Source organism: Temnothorax longispinosus, chromosome 11, assembly GCF_030848805.1.
Source record: "Temnothorax longispinosus isolate EJ_2023e chromosome 11, Tlon_JGU_v1, whole genome shotgun sequence".
Taxonomy (NCBI): domain Eukaryota; kingdom Metazoa; phylum Arthropoda; class Insecta; order Hymenoptera; family Formicidae; genus Temnothorax; species Temnothorax longispinosus.
The window spans coordinates 15,304,725-15,326,911 of record NC_092368.1 but is presented as its reverse complement, the minus strand read 5'-3'; the positions used below and the strand labels follow the sequence as shown (position 1 = coordinate 15,326,911).

The following is a 22,187-nucleotide window of genomic DNA, read 5'->3' as shown; positions in this document are numbered from 1 at the left end:
TAACATTTACAATAATTAGTTAATTTTATATATCACTTAAATATAATAATGTTAATTTTATATATTATACATATATAAAATTATATATATGTATGTATATATATATATATATATGTGTGTTTATTTCCTTTGTATTATACATATATTTCCATTAATTTATTCAGTTGCAAAATCATGGGTGATCCTTTCTTTAAGTCGCCATGGCGCTTCTTCGCCTTTACTTATTTATAATACTTACATAGACACACCTAACTTATTATTAGCACAGTACTTCGCGATGATCGGTATACGCTCGCGCTTTTGCCGCCGCTAATACCATCTTAAAATATATATACTTAGGGGGTATGTGTGTGTACATGTATACGTGTACGCATGCGCGTATATATGTGCCGTGTTTATAATATATTAATACGCAGACATATATATGTATATATTAATTTAGATTTGTGCCATGAAGGTATTAGAGCCATTAGTGCGACTACTGCTGCGGATGTGGTTGGACGTCTCTCTCTCTCTCTCTCTCTCTCTCTCTCTCTCTCTCTCTCTCTCTCTCTCTCTCTCTCTCTCTCTCTCTCCTCTCTCTCTCTCTCTCTCTCTCTCTCCCTCTCCTCTCTCTCTCTCTCCCCCTCTCTCTCTCCTCTCCTCTCCTCTCTCTCTCTCTCTCCTCTCTCTCCCTCTCTCTCTCTCTCTCTCTCTCTCTCTCTCCTCTCTCGCACTGATAACTATTATCGTATATCAAGATTGCAGGTGCGTGCATCTGCAAGTGCGTTCTCGCGTTTGCCGGATCTACTTGGTGGGCACGACTCGTTCCGCTGCGTTTCCCTCCTCGCTACCGATCTCGATCTTTATTATCCCGATGATGGGGTTCTCGGACTTCGATAAAAATGCGTCAAGGTCGGCCGGAGCTCTTCTCAATTCATGTGTACTTAATCGAAGTGTACCAAAGACGTTTCGATTATATATCTTAGGCGCGCCCCTTTGATCTCGACCCCTTTCTCCTTTCTCGGTTATTTAAAGTTCGTGCCGTTATAACGCGCCGCTCGTACGCTGTGTGAACGCTGGAGAGACCGTGGGAAAAGGGTTTTTCTCGCGTCGTCAAAACTAAGGCAGAACGCGCATCGTTTCGCGCATTATCCCGGCGAGCGTGATCGGGATCGGTTGGGATTTTTTCCAGCACGATCTTCAGCTTCCGCTCCCGTTTTCGAATCCGATCTTTCAATCCACTCGTCGCGTTAGTAGCGTATCCTCACTCGCGAGTACCGGAAGGGATACGTCGTTTTTCCGTTCCTCCACTTGTTGATCCGTCAATCCGCTCGTTCGTTTCATCATCGGTCCGTTTATCCCCTGTCAGCTGCCGTTTCTATATACATCCTCGTTCGTAGTCTCAAGTAGATCAATATACACTTCGTCCTCGTTCTCCGACTTGAAAGCTGCCTGTCTTTATCACCCTATAGCTTCACATTCAGCTGCCATTCGTCCGATTAACTCGACGTAGTTAACTTTCCGCATTCTTCTCTTCAAGATTCTTCCTAATATCATAATATGGACGTCTGTTTCCAATGGTAAAGCGTAATGTCTGATCGCCCTTCCGCCTCTAGCCGTGGCTCGGAAGTGGTGCGCGTCGCGTAATTCTTCGATACCTAATAATACTTTCGCGCGTATTCTCTCGACAATACTCCGAGTACAAACCGAATACTCGAATACTTTCCTTCTATCTCGGATCATCAACGATTCTCCGAATTTCTATGCTTCCCACATTTTCCAATATAATCGCTATATTCTCGATATTCTCCCTCTGTCTTAACACTCTGCGACAAACGTTTCGTTTAACTCGTTCTACATCCAGCTAACTCGACCACGACGTCACCAACCGGCGATCTCGGGGCCCGAATAAATTACAACGGGTGTCCGTTTTGCGCTCCCTTACGTCGTCATCGAGCAGAATCCGCGTCCCGGGGATTTTTAAGTCGAGAAGTCTTCCTCAGATCTCTCGTTCACCTTCGACCCTCCGAGATCCCGCGCAGGAGTCATTTCGCATCTCGGGGCGGGGGGGATGCGAGAGACACGACGTCCTCCTCCCGTCACATCTCCGCTACATGGACAGGCACGGAGATGGAGACAAAGGCGGCGGCCGCTCGACGCGGCCGTGGGACACGACGAGGCCGTGGTTCCTAGCGAGGTCCTCCCGGCGGTCCCGCGTAGGACCCGCTCGTAGAACCCGTTATACCCAGGAGTCGCCGGCGGCGGCGGCGGCGGCGGCGGTCGAGCTCGGCGGCGGCACCTGATTCGCCACCGTCGCCGCCACCGACGTGGCGCCGGTACCGTCCGGCACCATCCCGACGCCGTCCGGCACCCACTGGCCGCCTCCGCCGCCGCCGCCTGGTCCAGCTATGCCGCCGCCGCCCCCGGGTATCGCGGCACCGCCGCCGGCCTGACCCACCTGGCCACCCTGGCCCACCCCCAGCTCGTACTGCCGCTTCTTTTTCTTCTCCAAGTTAACTTGCGCGTAGAGCGGCTCACCGGGTTTCGGTTGCTGCAACACACACACAAGCCAACGGTTAGCCAACTGGTGGTCGCGCGTCTCTCTTGCGAGGGGGGGTGGGCGAGGGTGGGGGGAGAACCGCGCGGCGCCTCGGCCCTTCGGAAACGCTGAAAGAAGCTTAGACACTTTTGGGGGTGATATTTCACGCACACTGTACCCTCGATTGTCCAGATATTCGCAACTTGCTGATGGGACAATAACAATAATTGCTACATGTAAATGCGAAACATTTTTATAGAGATATTTAAATAACTTTTTAAAAAACATGTATATTATTGAAAAAATTACTTTTCGAGTAATTTTTGTTTGTGTCTCATAAACTGATGTCACTTGCATCCTGTTTTTTATCTTTGCAATTACTTCCTGTATTCCGGATAATCGAGAGTACACTGTAACGTGTTGGCAAAACCACGAAAAAGATGTGATATGTTTGGCCTTTATTTGCAATCAGGTATATAGGCTATCTAATATACATATTTTCAAGTAATCGTTCTCTTTTGTTACATTTTAGTGTATCTCGGCTAAATACAGAATATATAAATATATTCCGACGGTGACGTAAGTAATTCGTAGCTGAAATACACATGATATAAAGACGCACATGAAATCGCGTGTATTGTGTATACGTGTGTATATGTGTACGCTACAAAATTATACATAATATTTAACCTGTGCACAGGTTCCTTCCTGCGACCACAGCATGTGAAATAAAATTCTATCGCGAATGTCCTCCATTGCCTCGCGCTACGAAAATGAAATCTTCCATCACAAAAGATCGCCAATTTATATTCCTACGTCGCGTCAGCGAGCTGAACAATTTGACGTGATTCTCAATTAAGCTTCATATTCAACGGTATTATCCATAAAATAAATTTTCATAGGACAGAATATACCGAGGGGTTAATAATTTTACGGCGTCGTATGTGGCGTGCGAATACCCATATTAATTATACTCTGTGTATATTGTAACTTACGTATACAAGATTAATATAATCATTTCCTAAGCTTATATACAAAATCGGGTATACAGTACAGACTATAGGCTACGTAATAATTTAGTTGTAAATGCGTGTTATATCTCGCTAATAAAATATATAACTAAACTAGCAGGGCACTGGGAAAATTGCGTAGGAAACCGAGTTCGCTTCCTAGGCTCATACGAATGCTTCTTTTCTCGATAATGAATCGATATATATGAAACCATTTTCTTATCATTACGCTACAAGTTAAAATAATTGTCATTGTTAGTGACGGTGTGAGGGTGTTCGTTTTTTTAGGCAGTGATTACGTCAGCCGTAGCTCCTCATTGTCAGTGTAAATTTGTGCGCTCTTCCGGAGACAGAGCTGTGTACAACATGATGCGAATATCTCGAGTATTCTCGCTTGGACCTAAAATCGTTAGTAGCAACATTGCGCGGGTGCGTTTTCTAAGGCTACATCACGCGAGATATATCCTCCTCTCTCGCGGTCGATTAAATTAATTAGCAAGTTGAAAAATTGTTATGAAAACCGTGCAAAAAGTTTCAGGATTTAGAAAGTGGCTACGCGGCGTTTATTAAAAAGTGAGAGTTTGGTCCAGTCTCGTACGGTAATTCGTGTGAACGTTGCGTTAATACTTATGTGAATTCTTGTACAACCAGATTCGCATTAATGAACGTACATCATATATGACGACTAATTTTACCTTTTAACTTGAATGTATAGTAACATTTATTTATTAGAAATATTTTTGTTCGAATTTTAATGCACTAGAAAAACATTAGAAAATGTTCATTTTATTACACATAATTTTTTGTTGCATCTACTGAAGAAAAAGCGCGATAAAAATGGAAACTTTACAAGGTCATCCAAACTGCAGGAAGACAATCACTGATAAATTATTTAATTAGATTGTGTACAGTGGTGTTTATCACGATAAATTACAATGGCTGTGTATTTTCGATTAAAAGTTACGGAGTGACGTTTGTTCGTTTTGGCACAATCGATTGCGCCAAAAGCTGCGTCGATCGTCCTAGGTAACTACTTTTGTCGTTTGAATCACTTTGCGAGCCTAAGTAAAGTCAAACACTAACTACAAAGTTAAATATAATTATTTATTGGTGTATACGATTCATCTGGTGTATTCAAGGAAGTCATGTCGAAAGACTATAGTTTCTTAAATTCTATTCTGTATAACGAATATTTAGAAATTATGATAGCAACGAATAATCGAGGTTAATAGGACGAAATTTCGTCAGTCTTAAGAAAGAAGTTGTCAAAATTGACAAATTTTTGTGAAATTTATTTATTTCTGTTATCGAATTAAGTAATGTTTTATACAAAATAACGATCGAATTTAAACAGGTGTAATAGATAAACGTAGAATGAAGTATCCGAAATGTAGAAAAATTTGTATAAATTTGCGACAGTATTATATAAACACGAAATGTAATTCCACATTCAAAAAGTGAAATTTTTTTATAATTATATTTTCATAAATCTGCTTTTTTTTATTATTTATTAAATATTAGTGAACTTTTTCGTAAGACTGACGGCTCAGATTGCATATAACGTGTGATTTCTTTCCCTACGCTTCAAATACACTTTTCTCATCCTATGGTGTGTCTACGCGGCGTATATTTATCTAGTGATGCTGTTAGTTATTATTACTTACTGATTGATATATAGTAGGTCGACCGACATTATTCGAATTCATGTTTGCTCGCTGGATCGTTCGATCCTCGTATCTTGTGCTTCCCTGGCTCGCCATCGGTCGATTCAGAGTGCTGCAATCATAGCTGTATTTTAACGTAGAATCGAGTTGCTCGAGAGAAAAGAGGGAGGACTCCGCATAATAAATATCGCGAATAATCATAAATAAATTCACGTAACAAAACGAATAAATCATAAACGAAAGATAAGCGGAGTCCCAGAAATGAAAATACCAGAAAGAAATATCATAAATTCATACTCAGGAGAAATCAAAGTAATTTAATTTAATGACGATAAAATAATGTTTTCGATAATTAAATGTAAATAAAAACAGAGAAATAAGATTAATTAAAAAATACAGAAAGTTAAATAACACATAATGTCAAGTATTTCAAAACTTAATTTAAAATATTGTTCTATTATTTATATTTATAATTTAATTTTAAAAAATCTTTCAATAATAACTGTTAAATGAATTTGATATTTATTTGGCCCCTTCGATATTTTAATTAGCCATTATTGCGGCAGCTTATCAGCCATGTATGTAACTAATTTTATACGTTTTGCTCCATCACAGATGATAATTACCTGTTAGCGTTGTTGGGTGAATTAGGCCCTGAATTCCTGGCGGCGACGGTTTTCGTGACGAAGTCTTGCTCCTTCCAGCCGTGCTTCTTATACACATCCCGCAGTTCTTGATGTTGCCACATAGTAAACAATACTTGTCCTAAAAACACGCGTAAATACGATAATCTCTTCCTCTCGTATATACATATAATAATATAATAATGTATAATAATGTATTATGCGCACAATTAATTAAATCGGTTACATATTTTCATGATGCGTTTGTATTATCTATTTAGATAATTATTTTGGATCTATATCCTGCCCCAAAGTGTTACCTGCAAATTTAAGAACGCGCGGCGTGTATTTCTGGCGTTGCCTGGTGATGTTCATCAGTCTGTCGACACCGCCGGCGTCGAGCAATGACCGCGAGAACTCGGCGTTTTTCTTGATGACCTCGTTCAGAGTCGCGAGCACCGCGGCGATCGTGTCGTCGCTCGTGCCCTGATCGTGCTGATTATTTCCAGACGGTAGCTTCTGGATGAGATCCCTCATCGCGTATTTGCCTATTAGCTCCTTATTGCGTTGGTCTATCGCCAAGTTTCTGAGCGCGGTCGCGACCGCGCAGACTACTCGGTCCACCTAGCCGCAGAAAATACATTATTAGCCACAATATTCAATTTTACTTATTTTGAAGAATAATTGAGTATCTCAGTTTTAGTAATACTTAAATCTATAACTAACTTAAGATCTAAATATCAGAAATTAGAAAAGATATCTTTCCATTATTTACTGCAGTAAAATATAATTTACGTATCATCCACTAATATCTTTTGACAAATATAATCGAAATCTAGAAATATAAAAAATATAATTAAATATCGGAAATATTTATATACATGAAATTTTATATATGAAATAATAAATGTTAGTTTGAGCAATAAAGAAAATAAGTGAAATAATTAGATTAATGTTGGATAATAATTTCGTTGAGGCAGCCCAAATATACTCTAACTAATTTAATTGTTTATTTAAATTAGTTAAACATATATACATTTTATAATCCCGGGTCCCCTTTGGGTATTCACGGTTAAATATTTTACACAGCGTAATTACCTCCATTCTCAAGAGCTCCACTAATATAGGGAGACCTTTTTCCTTGCGTACGGCCGCGCGAATCTCGATGCTCGGCTGCCAGTAACAGGCCGCGAGATTTTGCAGGGCCCCGGCGGCGGCCTCCAGCGTTTCCGGATTCGAACACGTTTGCAGGAGACTGAGATACGATTGGACCACTTCCGGCTGCCAGAGCAATTCCATTCCCCTGACTGGCTCGGTCCGCGGACTCGTCGTACGTGACGCGGTGGTCTCCTTTTGGACCGGCTGACCGTCCTTCTTCTTCTTGCTCCCGCCGAAGCAGCCCAGATTCTCACCTACAGCAGAATGACAGAGGATTCGTATTAATAAGTCGCCAGGAAACTGAGAATATTATAAAGCCAAGAGGCAGTTGTCACATTGATTGATTTTTACTTGAGATTCGGGACCAGATTGATTTGTGTTCCAATTATCGAGTCGTTTTCCGTAAGATTCCTTATTCCGCGATATTGCATCTTGCAGCAGCGTTGCAGAGATATATTGAGCGATATTGAGAAAAGTACGACTCGCGTGTTCGTATTCCTAAGGCGCCTGTTACTTCTAAATTTTCTAACTAACCCGCTAACAATAAGTTAAACGAAATACTTATCTACGCAACAAACAAAATTAGAAACTAAACTGTAAATACCATACTTTGCAGCAAGCTCGTTGAATTTGTTCGTGGTCGGTCAATTTTGCTTTTCAATTTTAGCAATTTTGCAATAATACACAGTGTATACAGAGGTATAAATCATCGCTTCAAAACGTAGCGGTTACAACATCAAATAAAAAGAAAAAGAAATTATTTTTACAGGGAAAATATATAAACTCATGTATATAACGTGGTCAGCTTACGATCTGGCAAGGCGGCGACGCATGCAATAACTATGTTTTCGAAAACGGAAAACTAATAATTTATCAATGGAATTGCAAGAGGGGGCTTACCTTGACATAAACTGTATGCTAAAAAGATTGAAACACAGTTTAATCCATGCTGAACTAGGATTCGTAAAAAATCTGTATGATTCGTCAACTAAATTCCGAAAAATCAACCAAAAAGAAAAGGAACTCTAAGTGTTCAACTAGGATACATGTGTAATTAACTGTTGTCTAAAACAGAAAAAGAAACAGAAAACTCAACGGATACAGACAGAGGTACGCAAAGATATACGGGATCGCCGTCGTGTATGTACATTTCCGGGTACACTGTTTATATCCATCCGTCTTGAAAAACATTAAAAAGCAAATTAATCAAAATCAAAAGAGACAGTCTGAGAATTAATTGTGGAAGGATTGTGAAAACGTACAGTTATCTATCTACGGGCAAACCATCTACTCTTATAATTGCAACGTTTTGCTATCGCCACTTTTCTAAGTACGTTATTTATGGTTTACGGAGCGATACAAATTTCGTCCTCACGCTACCTCACTTCGGTAAACCCCGCGGCCCCGGAAGTTTTAATCAAATTTAATACGCTACGTAAACTAACTATGTATAAACTACCGACTACGCGCCAGTAAAATATCAGCGAGCGGTCCGTGTCTGCGCGAAATGTGAGTGGTAGAATTAATGGTACAATTTTCATTCAGGCCAATGTTGCTTATTTCGCAAGCAAATGTAATCGTAAGTATTTTAACGACTCGCGCGTAAATATTTCACACGATTTTTACGGGGGAAAATCGGAATTCTCGATAACGTGGAGATTTAAAGATTCAGATCTACGAAGATTGCGCGCGCGCTGAAACAAGAGATTTCGACAAATTGTCTTGTTTGAATTTAGCGTGAGATAATTAACCGTTCTTTTAAGGACGCGTCGCGACAGTTTCGCACAATGGCTGGAAAAGTGTCTGCAACAGGGAAGCTGCGTGTCCCCTCCGATCTAATTTCATGGTTGGTTTAAGGGGTGAATCATTTACCTCCTATCCTCACTCCTCCCTCCCAATCTTTACATACACACACATGCGCGCACACACACACACACACACACACAAGCACACACGTACACAGACGCGCAACGTCTGACTGTGGCCACATGCATATCGAGGGAGACTCGTGTTGTGGGAAAACATACACTCGTTCCAAAAACAACGCTCGAGGTATCCCTCTGTCTTCGCAATTTATTTTTCCTCGTTAAAGTACACTATTAAGTACTACGTTTACACGTTTACGGTCTGTGCAAATTACTTTTATGATAAAATAATTTCACGATTGCACATTTATTTGTTTACTCTCGATACGAGGGATCTACAAACGGTCCAATTCTTCAAGAACTCGTAAAAATTATTTCTAATTTAATTCATATAATTTAATTTAATTAAGCTTAATCTGATTGAGGGATATAAAAACACATTTCGGATTCTCTAATTTCCAAGATTTTTTTAGGTAAAATTAAAACCTCTGACGGAAGATATTCTTTGCTTATAATGTGATAATTAGGTGTGAAAAAAGTAAACGAAAAAGAGAGCCAAATAAATTAAAGTAAACCTAATAAATTAAAACTGGGATATTTGTGTGTGTAAAAGTTTTACTTTTATATCCTTCAATTAGATTAAATGTAGCTTAAATTTAAATTAAAGTGTATTAATTTTTTCCAGTTTTTTTTCCATCCCCCTTCGAAAAAGATAGAAAGAAATCTAGATCGCTGTCGCGCATCGAATCCTTCAAAAAATTCTCTTATCGTACTTCCCGAGCTCACCTTTCGCGGGCGCGGTGACTCTGTTCTGCATCGTGGACTGGATCGGGTGTTTATCGTAATTGGGGTCCTCCACCTCCTGGCAGCGGTAGCTCAGATTCCTCAGGATGCACACGCAGTTCTCGACGATCTTGTTGCTGATGTTGGACTTCTCGATCGCCGAGCGCATCACGTAGAGCAGAGCGTCCACCAGGCCCTCGCACTCGCGCAGGTTCTTCCGCGCGTACTCGCCCGCGCTCGATACGTTTCTCAGCACGCCGGACGCGTTCCTAAATACGGTGGACCAGCAGGTCTCGCCGCACGACGAGCTCGGGTCCCAGCCGCTGTGAGGTATTATTATGTTGTTCACCACCATCGTCACGCCGTCGTCGATGATCGATCTCTTCAGGTCCTGAAATTGATCGCCAGGTGTTAAAAGTCAGCACTTCGCGACCTCGAAGAGTCTCGCCCGATAAAAAGGTCCTGTTCTGATCGAAGTTATAATTAACTCGGTCACCTTGGGGTTTTTTATACCCCAATTAAAATCATTACATATTGCATATTTTTCATTGTTCTATAATTTATTAGTATTTGAGGACAATACGTATATAGATTTACTCAATATTTTCTGAAAAAAGTAGAGAAAAACCAAAAAATATTTTAAAAAGCACATTAAAATTACTGTGACATGAGCTTTATTTTTTTTGACAGGTATAAAAATCAGTCCAGGTGACCGTTTCTGGGTTAAACGACTGAACCGCGAGTCTGCGTAAATAAAATTATATTTTGTTGCAAACAGTACTAAGACAGAGAGAGAAAAAGAAAAAGAAGTCATTAATATAAATAGATTTGAACACGCTTCTAGTTTTTATAACAATTTCGTGCGGTTCGGCGGGTCACTCACTTCGCACGATGACAGATTCCACAGTACCCCCGTAACCAGCTCCTTGACCTCCGCGTCGGACGTCCGTCGCAGCAGATTGATCAGGGCCGGCACGCCGCCCGCGTTCTTGATCGCGCGCTTGTTCTCGTCGTTCTGCCGGCCGTACGACAGATTCCGCAGCGCGCCGCACGCGTTCCTGTACACGTCCGGATTGTCGTGGTCCAGCAGCTGCACCAGCGGCGGTATGCCGCCCAAGCTGCGCGTCTTCTGCTTATTCGGGTCGTCCATGTAGCAGAGGTGCTGCAGATACGCGGCCGCGTTCGCCTTGATTATGTTGTTCGGGTTGCTCAGGAAGCCGATCACCTCGGACAGGTTCGGGTCCCGCCAGCGCATGGACTTCTGGTCGTCGTCGAGCGGACTCGCCATACCCGGCACCACCGGATGACGCGATTGCAGTCGCTGCAGGTGCACCTCGTCCTCGAAGATGCCGGGCGGCACGGCCGACGTGAGGGGCACCCCTGGGTGACCCTCCTCGTAGCCAGGCACGTCACTTGGCACCGGCCCGACCCCCACGGCGGGCCCGTACCCCACGGGACCGTATGGCGACGGTGACACGTAGCCATAGGCCACTTTGCTCTCGTCTGAAACGGGACAGGCCATCGATTACTAATCGTGTTACGATCTAACGTCGTTCTTACTCGAAGTTGCCGTCGAACTAAGACGAAGAGTCTCACTCTCGGAGGCGCATAATTCACTTACGTTATCTTTAGCGATAACCGCTTATCTTCACTTCGGGATTCGATAGTGCTTTTCAAAAGATTCGCATAGGGTTTGCCATTTTAAATGGAAAATATCTCGAAAAATATAGAAGACATGAAAAAACGTTTTAAACAACTTTGGTTTGAAACGTTTTTTCGTATCTTCCATATTTTTCGAGAAATTTGTTTGGAACATTTAAAATGACACACTCTGTATATGCTTTAAAAAGATATAATATCGTATATAAATATAGTACATATAATATCAATAGTTTTACTCATTTATTAAAATTTTTCAAATTTTTAATCACTTATGACAAATATTAATTTTAATTGCAAAGAGGCACTTTATTTCATATTTTACGATTTATTTTCCATTTGACCTCGGAAATGAAACAGACACCGAAAAAGGAGCGATGTGATTCCGAATTAAAACCATATATACCGTTAAAAATGATATATCACGGGTCTAAAAATATAATTTTATATCGTATTACGTGGCAGATTAAATGGTCTCTTATACGTGTCACATGTCTAGCCAAACGATCGTGAAAAGAAGATAACGTTATTTTTCAATCAGGTTTAATGGAATATGGATAGCCTTAATAAGTCACATAAAGTCATTAAGAGTTCGAGGGAGGCGGGGAGGGGCGGGAAGTACTAATCTGCGTTTAGATATTAAAAGAGCCGTTTAACAGATGGGAAGGGAAAAACGGAGGCCGGAGGGACGCGAGTTAGATAAATGGTGGATGTGACCTCCATCACGGGGGAAGACGTTGAGAGGGCTCGCCGGGACCATTCGTTATTCCGCGTGTTGCCGATCCGATCTTGAGCGAACGTGAAGTAACGTCAGGAGATAATCGAAGTGAATTATGCGGCATCCCCCCGCGTCGTATGCGTAAAGCGCCGTTTTCGCCGTTACCGTTTTCGCACGTGACGCGATCTTAATCGCGGTCGTGGCGAACGTTAAAATCGAGTTCGCCGTCCCGGCGCGCGAGACCTTCTCGGATCGCACTTGTTGGAGTCTCTCTGTTCACCTACCATACTGATCTCCAGGACCACCGGGACTCGGAGTAATACGATAATGGTCCTGCAAAGCGGGGTTTAAGCCGGGGTCGATGTCGTTATAGCTACCCTCCACGTAAGGTGCACCCTTGCGCATGTACTCTACGGAAAACAGATCACCGTGTTTATGTTGTTATCGAAGATTCACTTCGTGCGTGCCGCCTCTCCTCCGAGACGTCTTAGAAACGAGGTATATAACGTTTTCGAAACAACGTTACGTTTAATAATCTCCCTCGGCGCGGAGGAAAAGTTTTTCTTCGAAATGATCATTTATCTGTTATAATACCAGTTGCTATTTTTCAATCATTTTACGCATATATACATACTTATTGGACAATATGTCAAATTGAATTGAATATATTATTTATTATAATCTATACTTTATCATTATATTACATATATTATAACAAATAATATATGTTAAATTTTATTTCGATATATTATTCAATAAGTTTCTATATATACGTATTATATTATTTATTATAGTATAATATAATTTCACTTGTTAATTTTAAGCTTTTAGATTATTATACATATATATAACGATCTAGGCAGAATATCACAATAATAAATAATATATTTGCTTATTTCGCTCGTCGATAATGTTTGCGACAGTTGAAAATTACCAAATCGAACGAGAAAAAGGCACTGATGAGCTACGTACCGTGTGGCGGAGAAGCACGACTGTGTTCCGACGGGCTGTGAGGGCTGTGGGGAGAATGCGAGCGCGGCATGTAGATGCCATGGGGTCCCGGATACCCCGGCTGCGGCGGGTAGCCCAGGTACGGGTCGTAATGGTCGAAGCTGACCATGTACGGATCCGCGGGGTAGCGGGGGTCCGCGTGCTGATAATCTTGTGACATCAACGGCACCGACATGTAACTGACCGCCCCCGGATCCGGCTCCATGTGGGAAACCTCGCGCACGACTTTCGTCACAGTCGTCACCTGAGGAAGGAAGCGGGGCGCCGTGTCATCGCCGTTTCTCTCTTTCGCGCGTGTTCATTCGACAGGATTTTTCGCCGCGCGAAACACGTACGTTAATATCCGCGTTCGCGCGCGTCGTACTACGATGCGCGTTGTACGAAATCCGATTATATCGACATCGACGATGGCGGGATTAGATTTCCGAAATAGGGCGCGACAAAAGTCCCGGTGATTTCGGATGAAATTCACTGAGCAAATTCACTTCGTTTTCATTTTTAACGTACGTTTAGGCATAGGAAGACATTAGAGACAAATGTAAATAGAAAACTCGCTCTTGAAATGATATATAGATATAAAAATTATTAAAACAAAATAAATATTATACACTGTTAAATTCAACATCAAAGTATACTAAATTTGAGTAATTTTTAACCATTTCTATAGGTCGCTGCTGCTCAATATATTAATTTAATTTAACGTTATTTTAACTAAAAACTAAATCAATGAGGTTTTAAAATAATACTACAATATTTTAAAATAATAAATTTCGACACACAGTTAAAATTTAAAAATAACCAAATTTCATCTAATTCAAGGTATTGATTTAAATTTCATCCTTTATAATATTTAACAGTGTAATAAAGAATTTTTAAATTTCCTTTAATGCAATGCTGCTTTACTGAATTGTGCTCTTATAATAACTGTCGACGGGTAAATAAACTTTCGGAAGAACGGGTCGCGCGCGAAATTTCGGAAGTATATCGGCCGGAGAGTCGGTCTCACTTGTTGAGAAGTCTGTTGCTTGTGGGTTCGGATAAGCAGCGGATCCTCCTGGACGGACAGATGAGACGAGTGCAACGAGTGGGTGTCCGCCTGTCCGTTACTTCCATGGTAGTCCGTGTCGCCCTGTCCGCTACGGCAGGTAAATCAGAGAAATGAGAGATCGACAGAAATTGCGTATCGTAGCGTTGTGTGATATCGCAAATTACTATATAGCGAGCTTACGTGTATTGCGGCATGTCGGGGGCTTTCTCCTGTAGGACGCGTCTGAAAAACGAAACGTTTCACTTTGAGACTCGCTATACATATATCTCGGCATGCAAGGAAATGCTTTATGAAATACTAACGTAGGTACTGTTTAAGAGAAGGCAGCTAGAAGAAAGTGAAAGAGAAAGGGGGAAATATCTTGCGATAATTGACATTTTATAATACTAGCGAAGCTATAAATTCTACAGGGTATTATTTTCTGAAACAAGGGTAGCACTTTAATACTGACTGTCAAAGCTGTAATTTCGACATTGAGGCCTCTGGTAGGCCCAAAGTCGAAAAGTGCATGGTTGTTTATAAAACAAGAGTCACATTACAAAATAAGCCATAATACTAAAAAATAAATAAATATAAAAACTATAATATATTAAAAATTAATAGAGGTATAATGATCGACCCAACTGGCCAAGTTTTATTGCTCAAAACAACGCTACGTTTCGACCGTAGATTCCGGTCCTTTTCAAGCGTGTGCGTACTCACAAATATTGATTGGTCAGACATAATGTTCAAACTATGTCGAATCTAAAAACTAAGCAACACAGTTGAGAGCTCCGCAATGAATATAAAAGAATATAAAAAAGAATGTAAATAACTACTTATATAAACTTGAACTTACATATTTGTGCGTTGAAATTAAAACAATAGAATACTTGTTAAACGGCATAAATTCGTTGTGTCGGAGCCGTGCGGTGGCAAATTCCACACTGACAAACTTGAAAATATGAGACAGACGCGTGTCGTCAATAACAAACTATGTCGTGGAGAGAGAAGTGGCGAAGAAGGAGAAAAACAATTAAATTTCCTTTATAATGTGTTCGTAGAGAACATTAAGATTCTCCGTGTCCTTTTGTAAGTTAATGGTGTCATCGAATTTTTTAATACAAAAGACATCTCCGCCAATTCCCTCTTTCTGATCTGTCTCTCTTTATGGATTAAGGTAAAGGTACCAATACCCGGACATGTACCTATATCCGGACATCTTTATTATTTATAAGTATAACGCGAATTAAAATCAAAGATAAAAGTATTTTTTCTTGTAGTTTAAAACTTCAGTTATAATATCCAAACGTTATTTTCATAAATTTATATTTTTTTAAAGGTATCCAGACACAGATACGTGTCCAGGTATTGGTACATTTCTTATGCTTAAGTGTCCGGGTATTGGTACCTTTACCTTACTTGTGGTTTTTTCCAATCGAAATCGTGGCCGTAAGGATATTCGGTGCTCGCTCACTACGGACTGTTTGCCCGTGTGTTTTCTGACATCATTCTACCGGGTCGATCATTATACCTCTATTAATTTTTAATTATTCACTGGCGACTCAAGCTCTCCTGTTGTATAATATATTAATATATTATATATTTTATTATTACATTTCTAATAATATAATTTCAGATGGGACACAAATAAAACTGTCCCTCACAAACCGAAATAATCGATATTTTTATGATTGAACTAGAGCAGACAAATAAAAAATGAATAACTTGGTTTTTAATAGCGTATTATTTTTATACTTAAATCTTTTTAATATAATATAATTTATATTATTTTTTTAATGTATTAATACTTATTAAAATTGTTCTTAAGCGTGAAAATAAAACTATCACAGCCACAAATGGATGACACTGATGACAGCGCCCTTGCGGAAACTTATGCGTCACTCAGATATGGTTGATATCGCAGTCAAAGTGATAGTTTTACACGGCGGTATTTCATTCATGTTTGAAATAATAAACCACCGATCAGAATATAGCACACGCAAGATAATTAACAAGATAATTACATGAAACAGGTTAACGAACTTTCAGCCGTATTCTTCGATCGATTCAGGATTGATTTCTTATTAGCGAAATCTTTTACCATGATCTATTTTGAATTTCTTTTAAATTAATATTAAACGAAGACCAATGTCTTGTTGCTTTATATCCTTTACATATACAGGGTGAATTTTAATGGATGTCCCATTCACAATTGTCATCTACCAATTTGTCTCAATTTTCTTTCTATATATATAAAAAAATTTTCCATTTTGTAACGAAGACGTAAAGTTTAACAATTATTCTATATAAGTGAAGTGCTCTTTATCAAAAAAAGGATGCTCGATGAAGTATTGATGGTAAAAGGATGGGACATCCATTAAAATTCACCCTGTATATATAAAAAAACTGCTCTCGATATTTTCAGGAAAAATTGATCGAAGAACACGCGAATTATCTCATAAAACACACAAAAGTCGTTTGTGTGGCGACGAGCAACACTTTGCGCGCGCGTGATTGACGCGTAATGAAAAGCAAACCAAGTATACAAAACGAAGGGATGCACACAGCAGCTAGGCGCGACGGTGATCTCGAGGAGAATGATACGAATTGCGTCGGAGCATCCTCTCCTTCTCGGCCACGTCACGCCGGTCATGCTAAATGATTGCACAAACATGCGTCGATGTGCGGGGCGGTATTACTCACTCCGAAAGCGTTAACGTACGTCTTAGCGGGATTTAGCGGGTTATTAGAAATTACGCGACAATGTCGGGTCAATTAGCGCTAATTAGGCCGCCCCGACAATTTAGAATGCGCGCTCGTAACGGTTTACGCGCGCGAGGATATCATTTATGGAGATCGGTCGCCGATAAACGCGGTCGCCTTCGTCACCCGTGGAAATTGACATCCTTTGTAAGGTTTTATTACACCAATTGTCGGGTTAATAAGATTACGCACGCGCGCGCGCGCGCGTAAATCGCCGTAGCGATAGCAGATCGATACAGAGAGAATTCGTAATTAATGGGATAAAATTGATCGTACGCTCCCGCGAGTTTCAGCGTGAGTAAACCGCATGATTAATGCATGATTAGTCACCTCTGCGTGATCTCAGTGCGAGTTATGTTGTGCTCCTGTCTCTGCTCAATCCGGCGATTCACCAGCCTAATGGTTGATCATTCGCAGAATTATCAAAATCGTTCGTTCTCGTCTTTAATTCTCGCGTCTAGTGTCGTTGTAACTGTCTTTTTCGCCGGAGACGCACCATCGTGCGGCCTCGGGGGCTTTTTTTCAACGTTTACGATATTTAAATACGAGAGGAGCCGTTCTCGAATTAAAGGCAATTCGGCGCGGAGTTCCGCTGGATAATCCAGAGGAGAAAACGAGGCTTCGTTGTTTATTTGCAAGCCCGCGGCCGGAACCCTTTTTAATCCTTCACGTTAGGTAACTTTGTAATTATACCTGAATTATCGCAAAGGAAAGTTGACGTCAAAGTCGTCAGGGAGTAAGACTGGAGTTTACCGCGAGAGAGCCCGAGAAAATGTTGCGCGAATTACTGGCGGAATTTATTGCGGATATATAGGTATACCACAGATTGTTGAGGAAACAAAATGGAAATGCCGAAAATGGAAGAGTGTAATGATCCAGGGGAGATCTACGCGATCGATGGTAATGAATAGCTTGGAGATGACATTACGACGAGACATACAATGTTAATTTCTTATCGTACACGATAATCGGGGAAGCGTGTGAGAATTCTGCCGCGGTTTTAATTTAACATAGAGAAAGACACTTACAGACAGGAGTCAACCAGCTGATTATTTGACATACCAGCTGATTTGCGTCTCGTGCTCCCGAGCAGTGGATGATGTCCCCTGAAAGAAGAAAGAATGAAAATGTTACTTCGGAAAATAATCTATTTACGTATCTTCCATCAAAAGTAAACTTAGAAAAAAGTTCCATCTATTTATACATGAGATTCTTATCGAATAAATATAAATCATAAATTAAAACGCACATGAAGTTACGTTTCGATCTAATATAATAAAATCCGTATAGAGAATATTGCATTATCCATACTCCATAGATAGATACATAATTTGAAACTGACAAATCACGTTTAGCGTTAAATACGAAGTCAAAACGACGACAGCCGAATATTGGCCGACGCGGTTATATCTCTCCCTCATCCGTTTATCGTAATTCTTTATTTGTATTATTATACCTTGCGAAGCTCTAGCAATTGATTTAGGCGCCGTAACCCGTAATTAGTTGTTGGTTCACCGTATAACGTATATCTCGCCCATCGGCGGAAAAATCCTTTTAATTCATCACTTAACACGTCCGAGACCTTCCGGGCAGCGATTAATTTCTCGCCCGCGGCGGACGCCCCTTTTCATCACGCTTTTCGATTTATCGCGGATTTTCCGTGGCCGGCTACAAAAAAATTAGCGCCCATTGAGAAAAAAAGATAGAGAGAAAGTAAAAGAGAAAAAGAGAGAAAGAGAGAGAGAGAGAGAGAGAGAGAGAGAGAGAGAAGGCTTTGGGAATCATTGCTCGCAGCGCGAAATAAACTCGCGATATTCAATCGAAGATAGAAAAAAGATCGACGAAAATAATCCGGCGTGTTTCTCTCCCATGAGAGAGGAACTGTCGACTCCGCGAACGGACCGGTCGATTTTCGGAATAATCGAGCGGGGTTACAATCGAGCGTGAGGCAAAAACGGGACGGAAAACTCTGCCGCGCGCGAGGGACGGTCGGACCGATAATTAATTTATGCCCCAAATGCTTTATTAATGAAAGCACTTGATTGCCAGCGGCGAAATGAACACTGCCCGTCGCGGTGGAAAAATAACGAACTCCATTCGGGTTATCGTTTGACCAAGTACACAGTACACTGCATGAATTTGTGAAATCATAATTCGTTTAATTTACGCGGCGTACGTCTCGCGAAAAGAGTTTTAGTTTCGAGAGACGTGATGGCGCAAAATTTTCGGGCAATTAGACCGAGCCGGTATTTACGATTCACGATTAACCGTCCATAATTTCCTGCTTCTTATTACCATTTACCTCATTTACATTACATCGACATTGATATTAATGTTTTTCATACTTGTTCGTTACGATTGGAAATTTTTACATTATGTGCCCCCTGCTTCTATATTTTACATCTCATGTATGTAAACCTCTTTCCCCCGATATTGTAATTTATTATGTACATTGTATTGTGATTACTTCGTTATTATTGATCATTTCATAAGCCGCTGGAGGGGGAGGGGGGTACCGCAATTTCCGCATGTCGATGCTTCCGCAAACGCGGGAGTAAAATTCATTCTTAAAGATCCATCTCGTCGTTGCATGCAGGGAAAGAGTTAGAGAGGCGTTCACAAAGGCTCGCAAGATCGCGCGCGCGAGCGATGACAATTCTCGTGAATTAATAAAACGGCATATTAACAATCATGCGCGGATGGCGCGCGTCGCGCCGGAAGCGGAAGCGGAAAGAGAGGAGGAGGACGACGAAGAGGAGACAAGCCCGTCGTTTATCTCCGCCATCTCCTGCCGCGGGAGGAGAAAAATCGCGGATCGTCCCGACTCGTTGAATCATATCGAACGGGGCCGTAATGCGGAAATTTAATGTACATACATCCGAAAAAGATATTAATTACACGAGTAAATGCGTCGCGTGAGAGATGGGCTCCCCCGTCCTTCCCTCCCCGCCCCCTGTTTGGTAATATATATCCTACAACGACACAGTGGCTTGCGCCCCGCATTGAAACAGTTGAACCGTTAATTACGACGGATATTCACCGGCGTTAATTTAAAATTGCCATTAACGCGCGCGCAATGATAGAAAACCAATTACTGTCGCATTTGAACGATAATGGGAAATAACGTATGGCGGGGAACGGGGGAGGGGCAGGGGGCAGGAAGTCCTCCGGGGAAACAGACGGATAATCCGTTGTTAATTCATCCAATGCGTAATATTAATTTTTTCTTATCGGCAATAAAGATAATGCGAGAGTGTATGAAGCTTGTCACCGCAGGTGTGAAACGCGTGATCGAATATTTACGAAACAAGGCATCGGCCAATAGAAATCAGACATAGACTAGAGTTCCTATATAAGTATAGAGTTGTGCGAATACCGTAGCTTTGTCTCACTCCCACTAACGTCTTGCCGATAAATTGCGGACCAATGTACAGTATGTTACAGCTTTGTCTCACTCCCACTTATAGCTTTGTCTCACTTCCACTAAAGAACCGGAAGCGCTGATCAGGAAATAGCGGAGCCAATCAGCGAAAGGAACACCATTGGCTTAACTCTTCCTTGATCAACTCTAACATAGACACTCCATGCCTGCGAAGACGGGCGTTGATCACGCTTCGATCACGCGTTTCGCGCGCGGAAACCGTTCCTCGGTCGCGGCCAGGAATGCAGTGAGCCTACAGAACCCACGAGAGCGACACATCGAGCGCGATAATATTGGAACAAATCCGAAACTGTGAAATCGGAGCGGTAGCTCCAAAGTTCGGAGCGAAGGGCATCAAAATCGCCACGTTCGCGAATTTAATAAAGTGAAGAGAACTCTACCAACAACTATCAGTTTCGCGTTTCCTCTCCTCGTCTACGCGGAGTGTACTCCGACCGGGATATTGCGCCCCGACGCGTACAGAGCGGACCCCGGCAATATTGATACGAACCAGAGAGGAAAAAAAAAATCAGTCAGATCGGACGTAACATCGCGTTTTATCTTCGAATTTGGAAAATCTCATAATATTTAAGCAGAAATAATGCGACATGAAAATTGAATGAAAAACACGCAACAGCATTTTGCTGCGAAGCACCGATTACTTTCGACCGCGTTTGATCTGCTTTCAACTGATCTCCACGTCGCACTCAATAATCTGCTTCGGGCTAATAATGTCCGCGCTGTATTTGACGATTCGCCGCGGATCGGCGGTTTTTATAGGATTTAGCGGTCGATTTTCGCTCCGCCCGCAGCGATTTTCGTTCGCGTATACGCGATTGATAACAAATTTTTCACCGCGCGGTCTCGCGATAATCCAGCTCCGAGCCCGAGGTAATAATGCTCGGCGTTTGGCACCGCCTCGGATCGGGACAAATTTTTAAATCGGATTTAATAATTTATTTCAAGCCGTCGACGTTCATTTCGCTCGCGGGCGCGATCGCAGGCGCGGACCTGTCCCGCTTCCGTTTGACGATCCGCGTCGGATCTGTAATTCTCTGGCGACTGCCGCGTGGGACCGCGGACGAGAATGTAGGGCGACGCCCGCCCGCGGGCGGATTTATCCCCGTAATGGTGTCGGGCATATTAGATTTTTTTTACACGTCACGACAGATTCACGAGCGCCTGCCTTTTCGCGTCCGCCTTTTCGCGGTACGGAGAGGCTCCGTTTCGAGGACGGAACGAAAATCAACGTTCCGCTGCCGGCGACGGCGATGGTCTCCGCGCGATCGACGAAGATTTCTCCTCCGAAAGGGGTTCTCTCGGCCGGAAAATTTCAGCGCGACAAGCCGACATCCGGGGGTCGCGGATTTTTAATTAAATTCACATCGACCGCCTCGGCGAAAATATCAAACTTCGCATTAAATTTCTATTAACCCTTCGCCCGAACCCCGAGAGAATTTTTCATTAAAATTAATGTGCATTCGCGATTAAAATTCTTATTTCCATGACAATCGGAGAAAAAAGTTTTTTTAATTATCCTTAATTATATACTGGACTACCTTTATCTATCTTATATGTATATATCTAGTCAATATACTTCCTCTTGAAATAAGACTTAAGATCACGTTTTTATATATTTAAAGCTAATTTGAAAACGTTAAAAATCGCCTCTGTGCGTTCGCTCGGATAAACCGAGCTGACGACTCGGCAATTCTGGGTCAGTCTGCGTTTTGCCCCGGTTTTTCTCACCGCACTTTCGCTCCTTTATTATATCGCGGATTCTTTTCTTCTCCCCGCAGGCAGTCGGCAACAATCGAGTCGCACGCGCGTTACGATTACGACCGCGATTAGAAATTCGTATTTTTCCGGTCTTTGTCCGCGACGCGCGAGACGCGCCAGGGCGTCTCGCGCGCGGCCGATTCGCGGTGTGCGACGTGTGTGCGTGCTCGAATGCAAAATAA

At 41.8% G+C, this 22,187-nt stretch overlaps 1 protein-coding gene across 6 annotated transcripts in view; it reads right to left on the bottom strand.

Moving 5' to 3' along the window:
• Positions 1-668: 668 nt before the first annotated feature.
• The window catches only part of P120ctn (adherens junction protein p120), a 41,191-nt gene continuing 19,672 nt past the window's right edge, over positions 669-22,187 (bottom strand). Inside the window, exons 2-14 of one of the 6 annotated variants that reach the window (XM_071792487.1) lie at positions 17,834-17,911; positions 14,241-14,282; positions 14,019-14,148; positions 12,974-13,256; positions 12,286-12,411; positions 10,508-11,127; positions 9,628-10,015; positions 7,877-7,894; positions 6,917-7,230; positions 6,139-6,442; positions 5,822-5,960; positions 5,196-5,319; positions 669-2,533 (exon numbers count right to left, since the gene is read on the bottom strand). In XM_071792487.1, the coding sequence (XP_071648588.1) occupies positions 2,222-2,533; positions 5,196-5,319; positions 5,822-5,960; positions 6,139-6,442; positions 6,917-7,230; positions 7,877-7,894; positions 9,628-10,015; positions 10,508-11,127; positions 12,286-12,411; positions 12,974-13,256; positions 14,019-14,148; positions 14,241-14,282; positions 17,834-17,865 (2,832 nt within the window). In that variant the 5' untranslated portion in view covers positions 17,866-17,911 and the 3' untranslated portion in view covers positions 669-2,221. Of the gene's footprint in view, positions 2,534-5,195; positions 5,320-5,821; positions 5,961-6,138; positions 6,443-6,916; positions 7,231-7,876; positions 7,895-9,627; positions 10,016-10,507; positions 11,128-12,285; positions 12,412-12,973; positions 13,257-14,018; positions 14,149-14,240; positions 14,283-14,362; positions 16,190-17,833; positions 17,912-22,187 lie in introns of those variants that run through there. The other 5 variants (XM_071792488.1, XM_071792491.1, XM_071792492.1 and 2 more) reach the window with 5 other exon arrangements.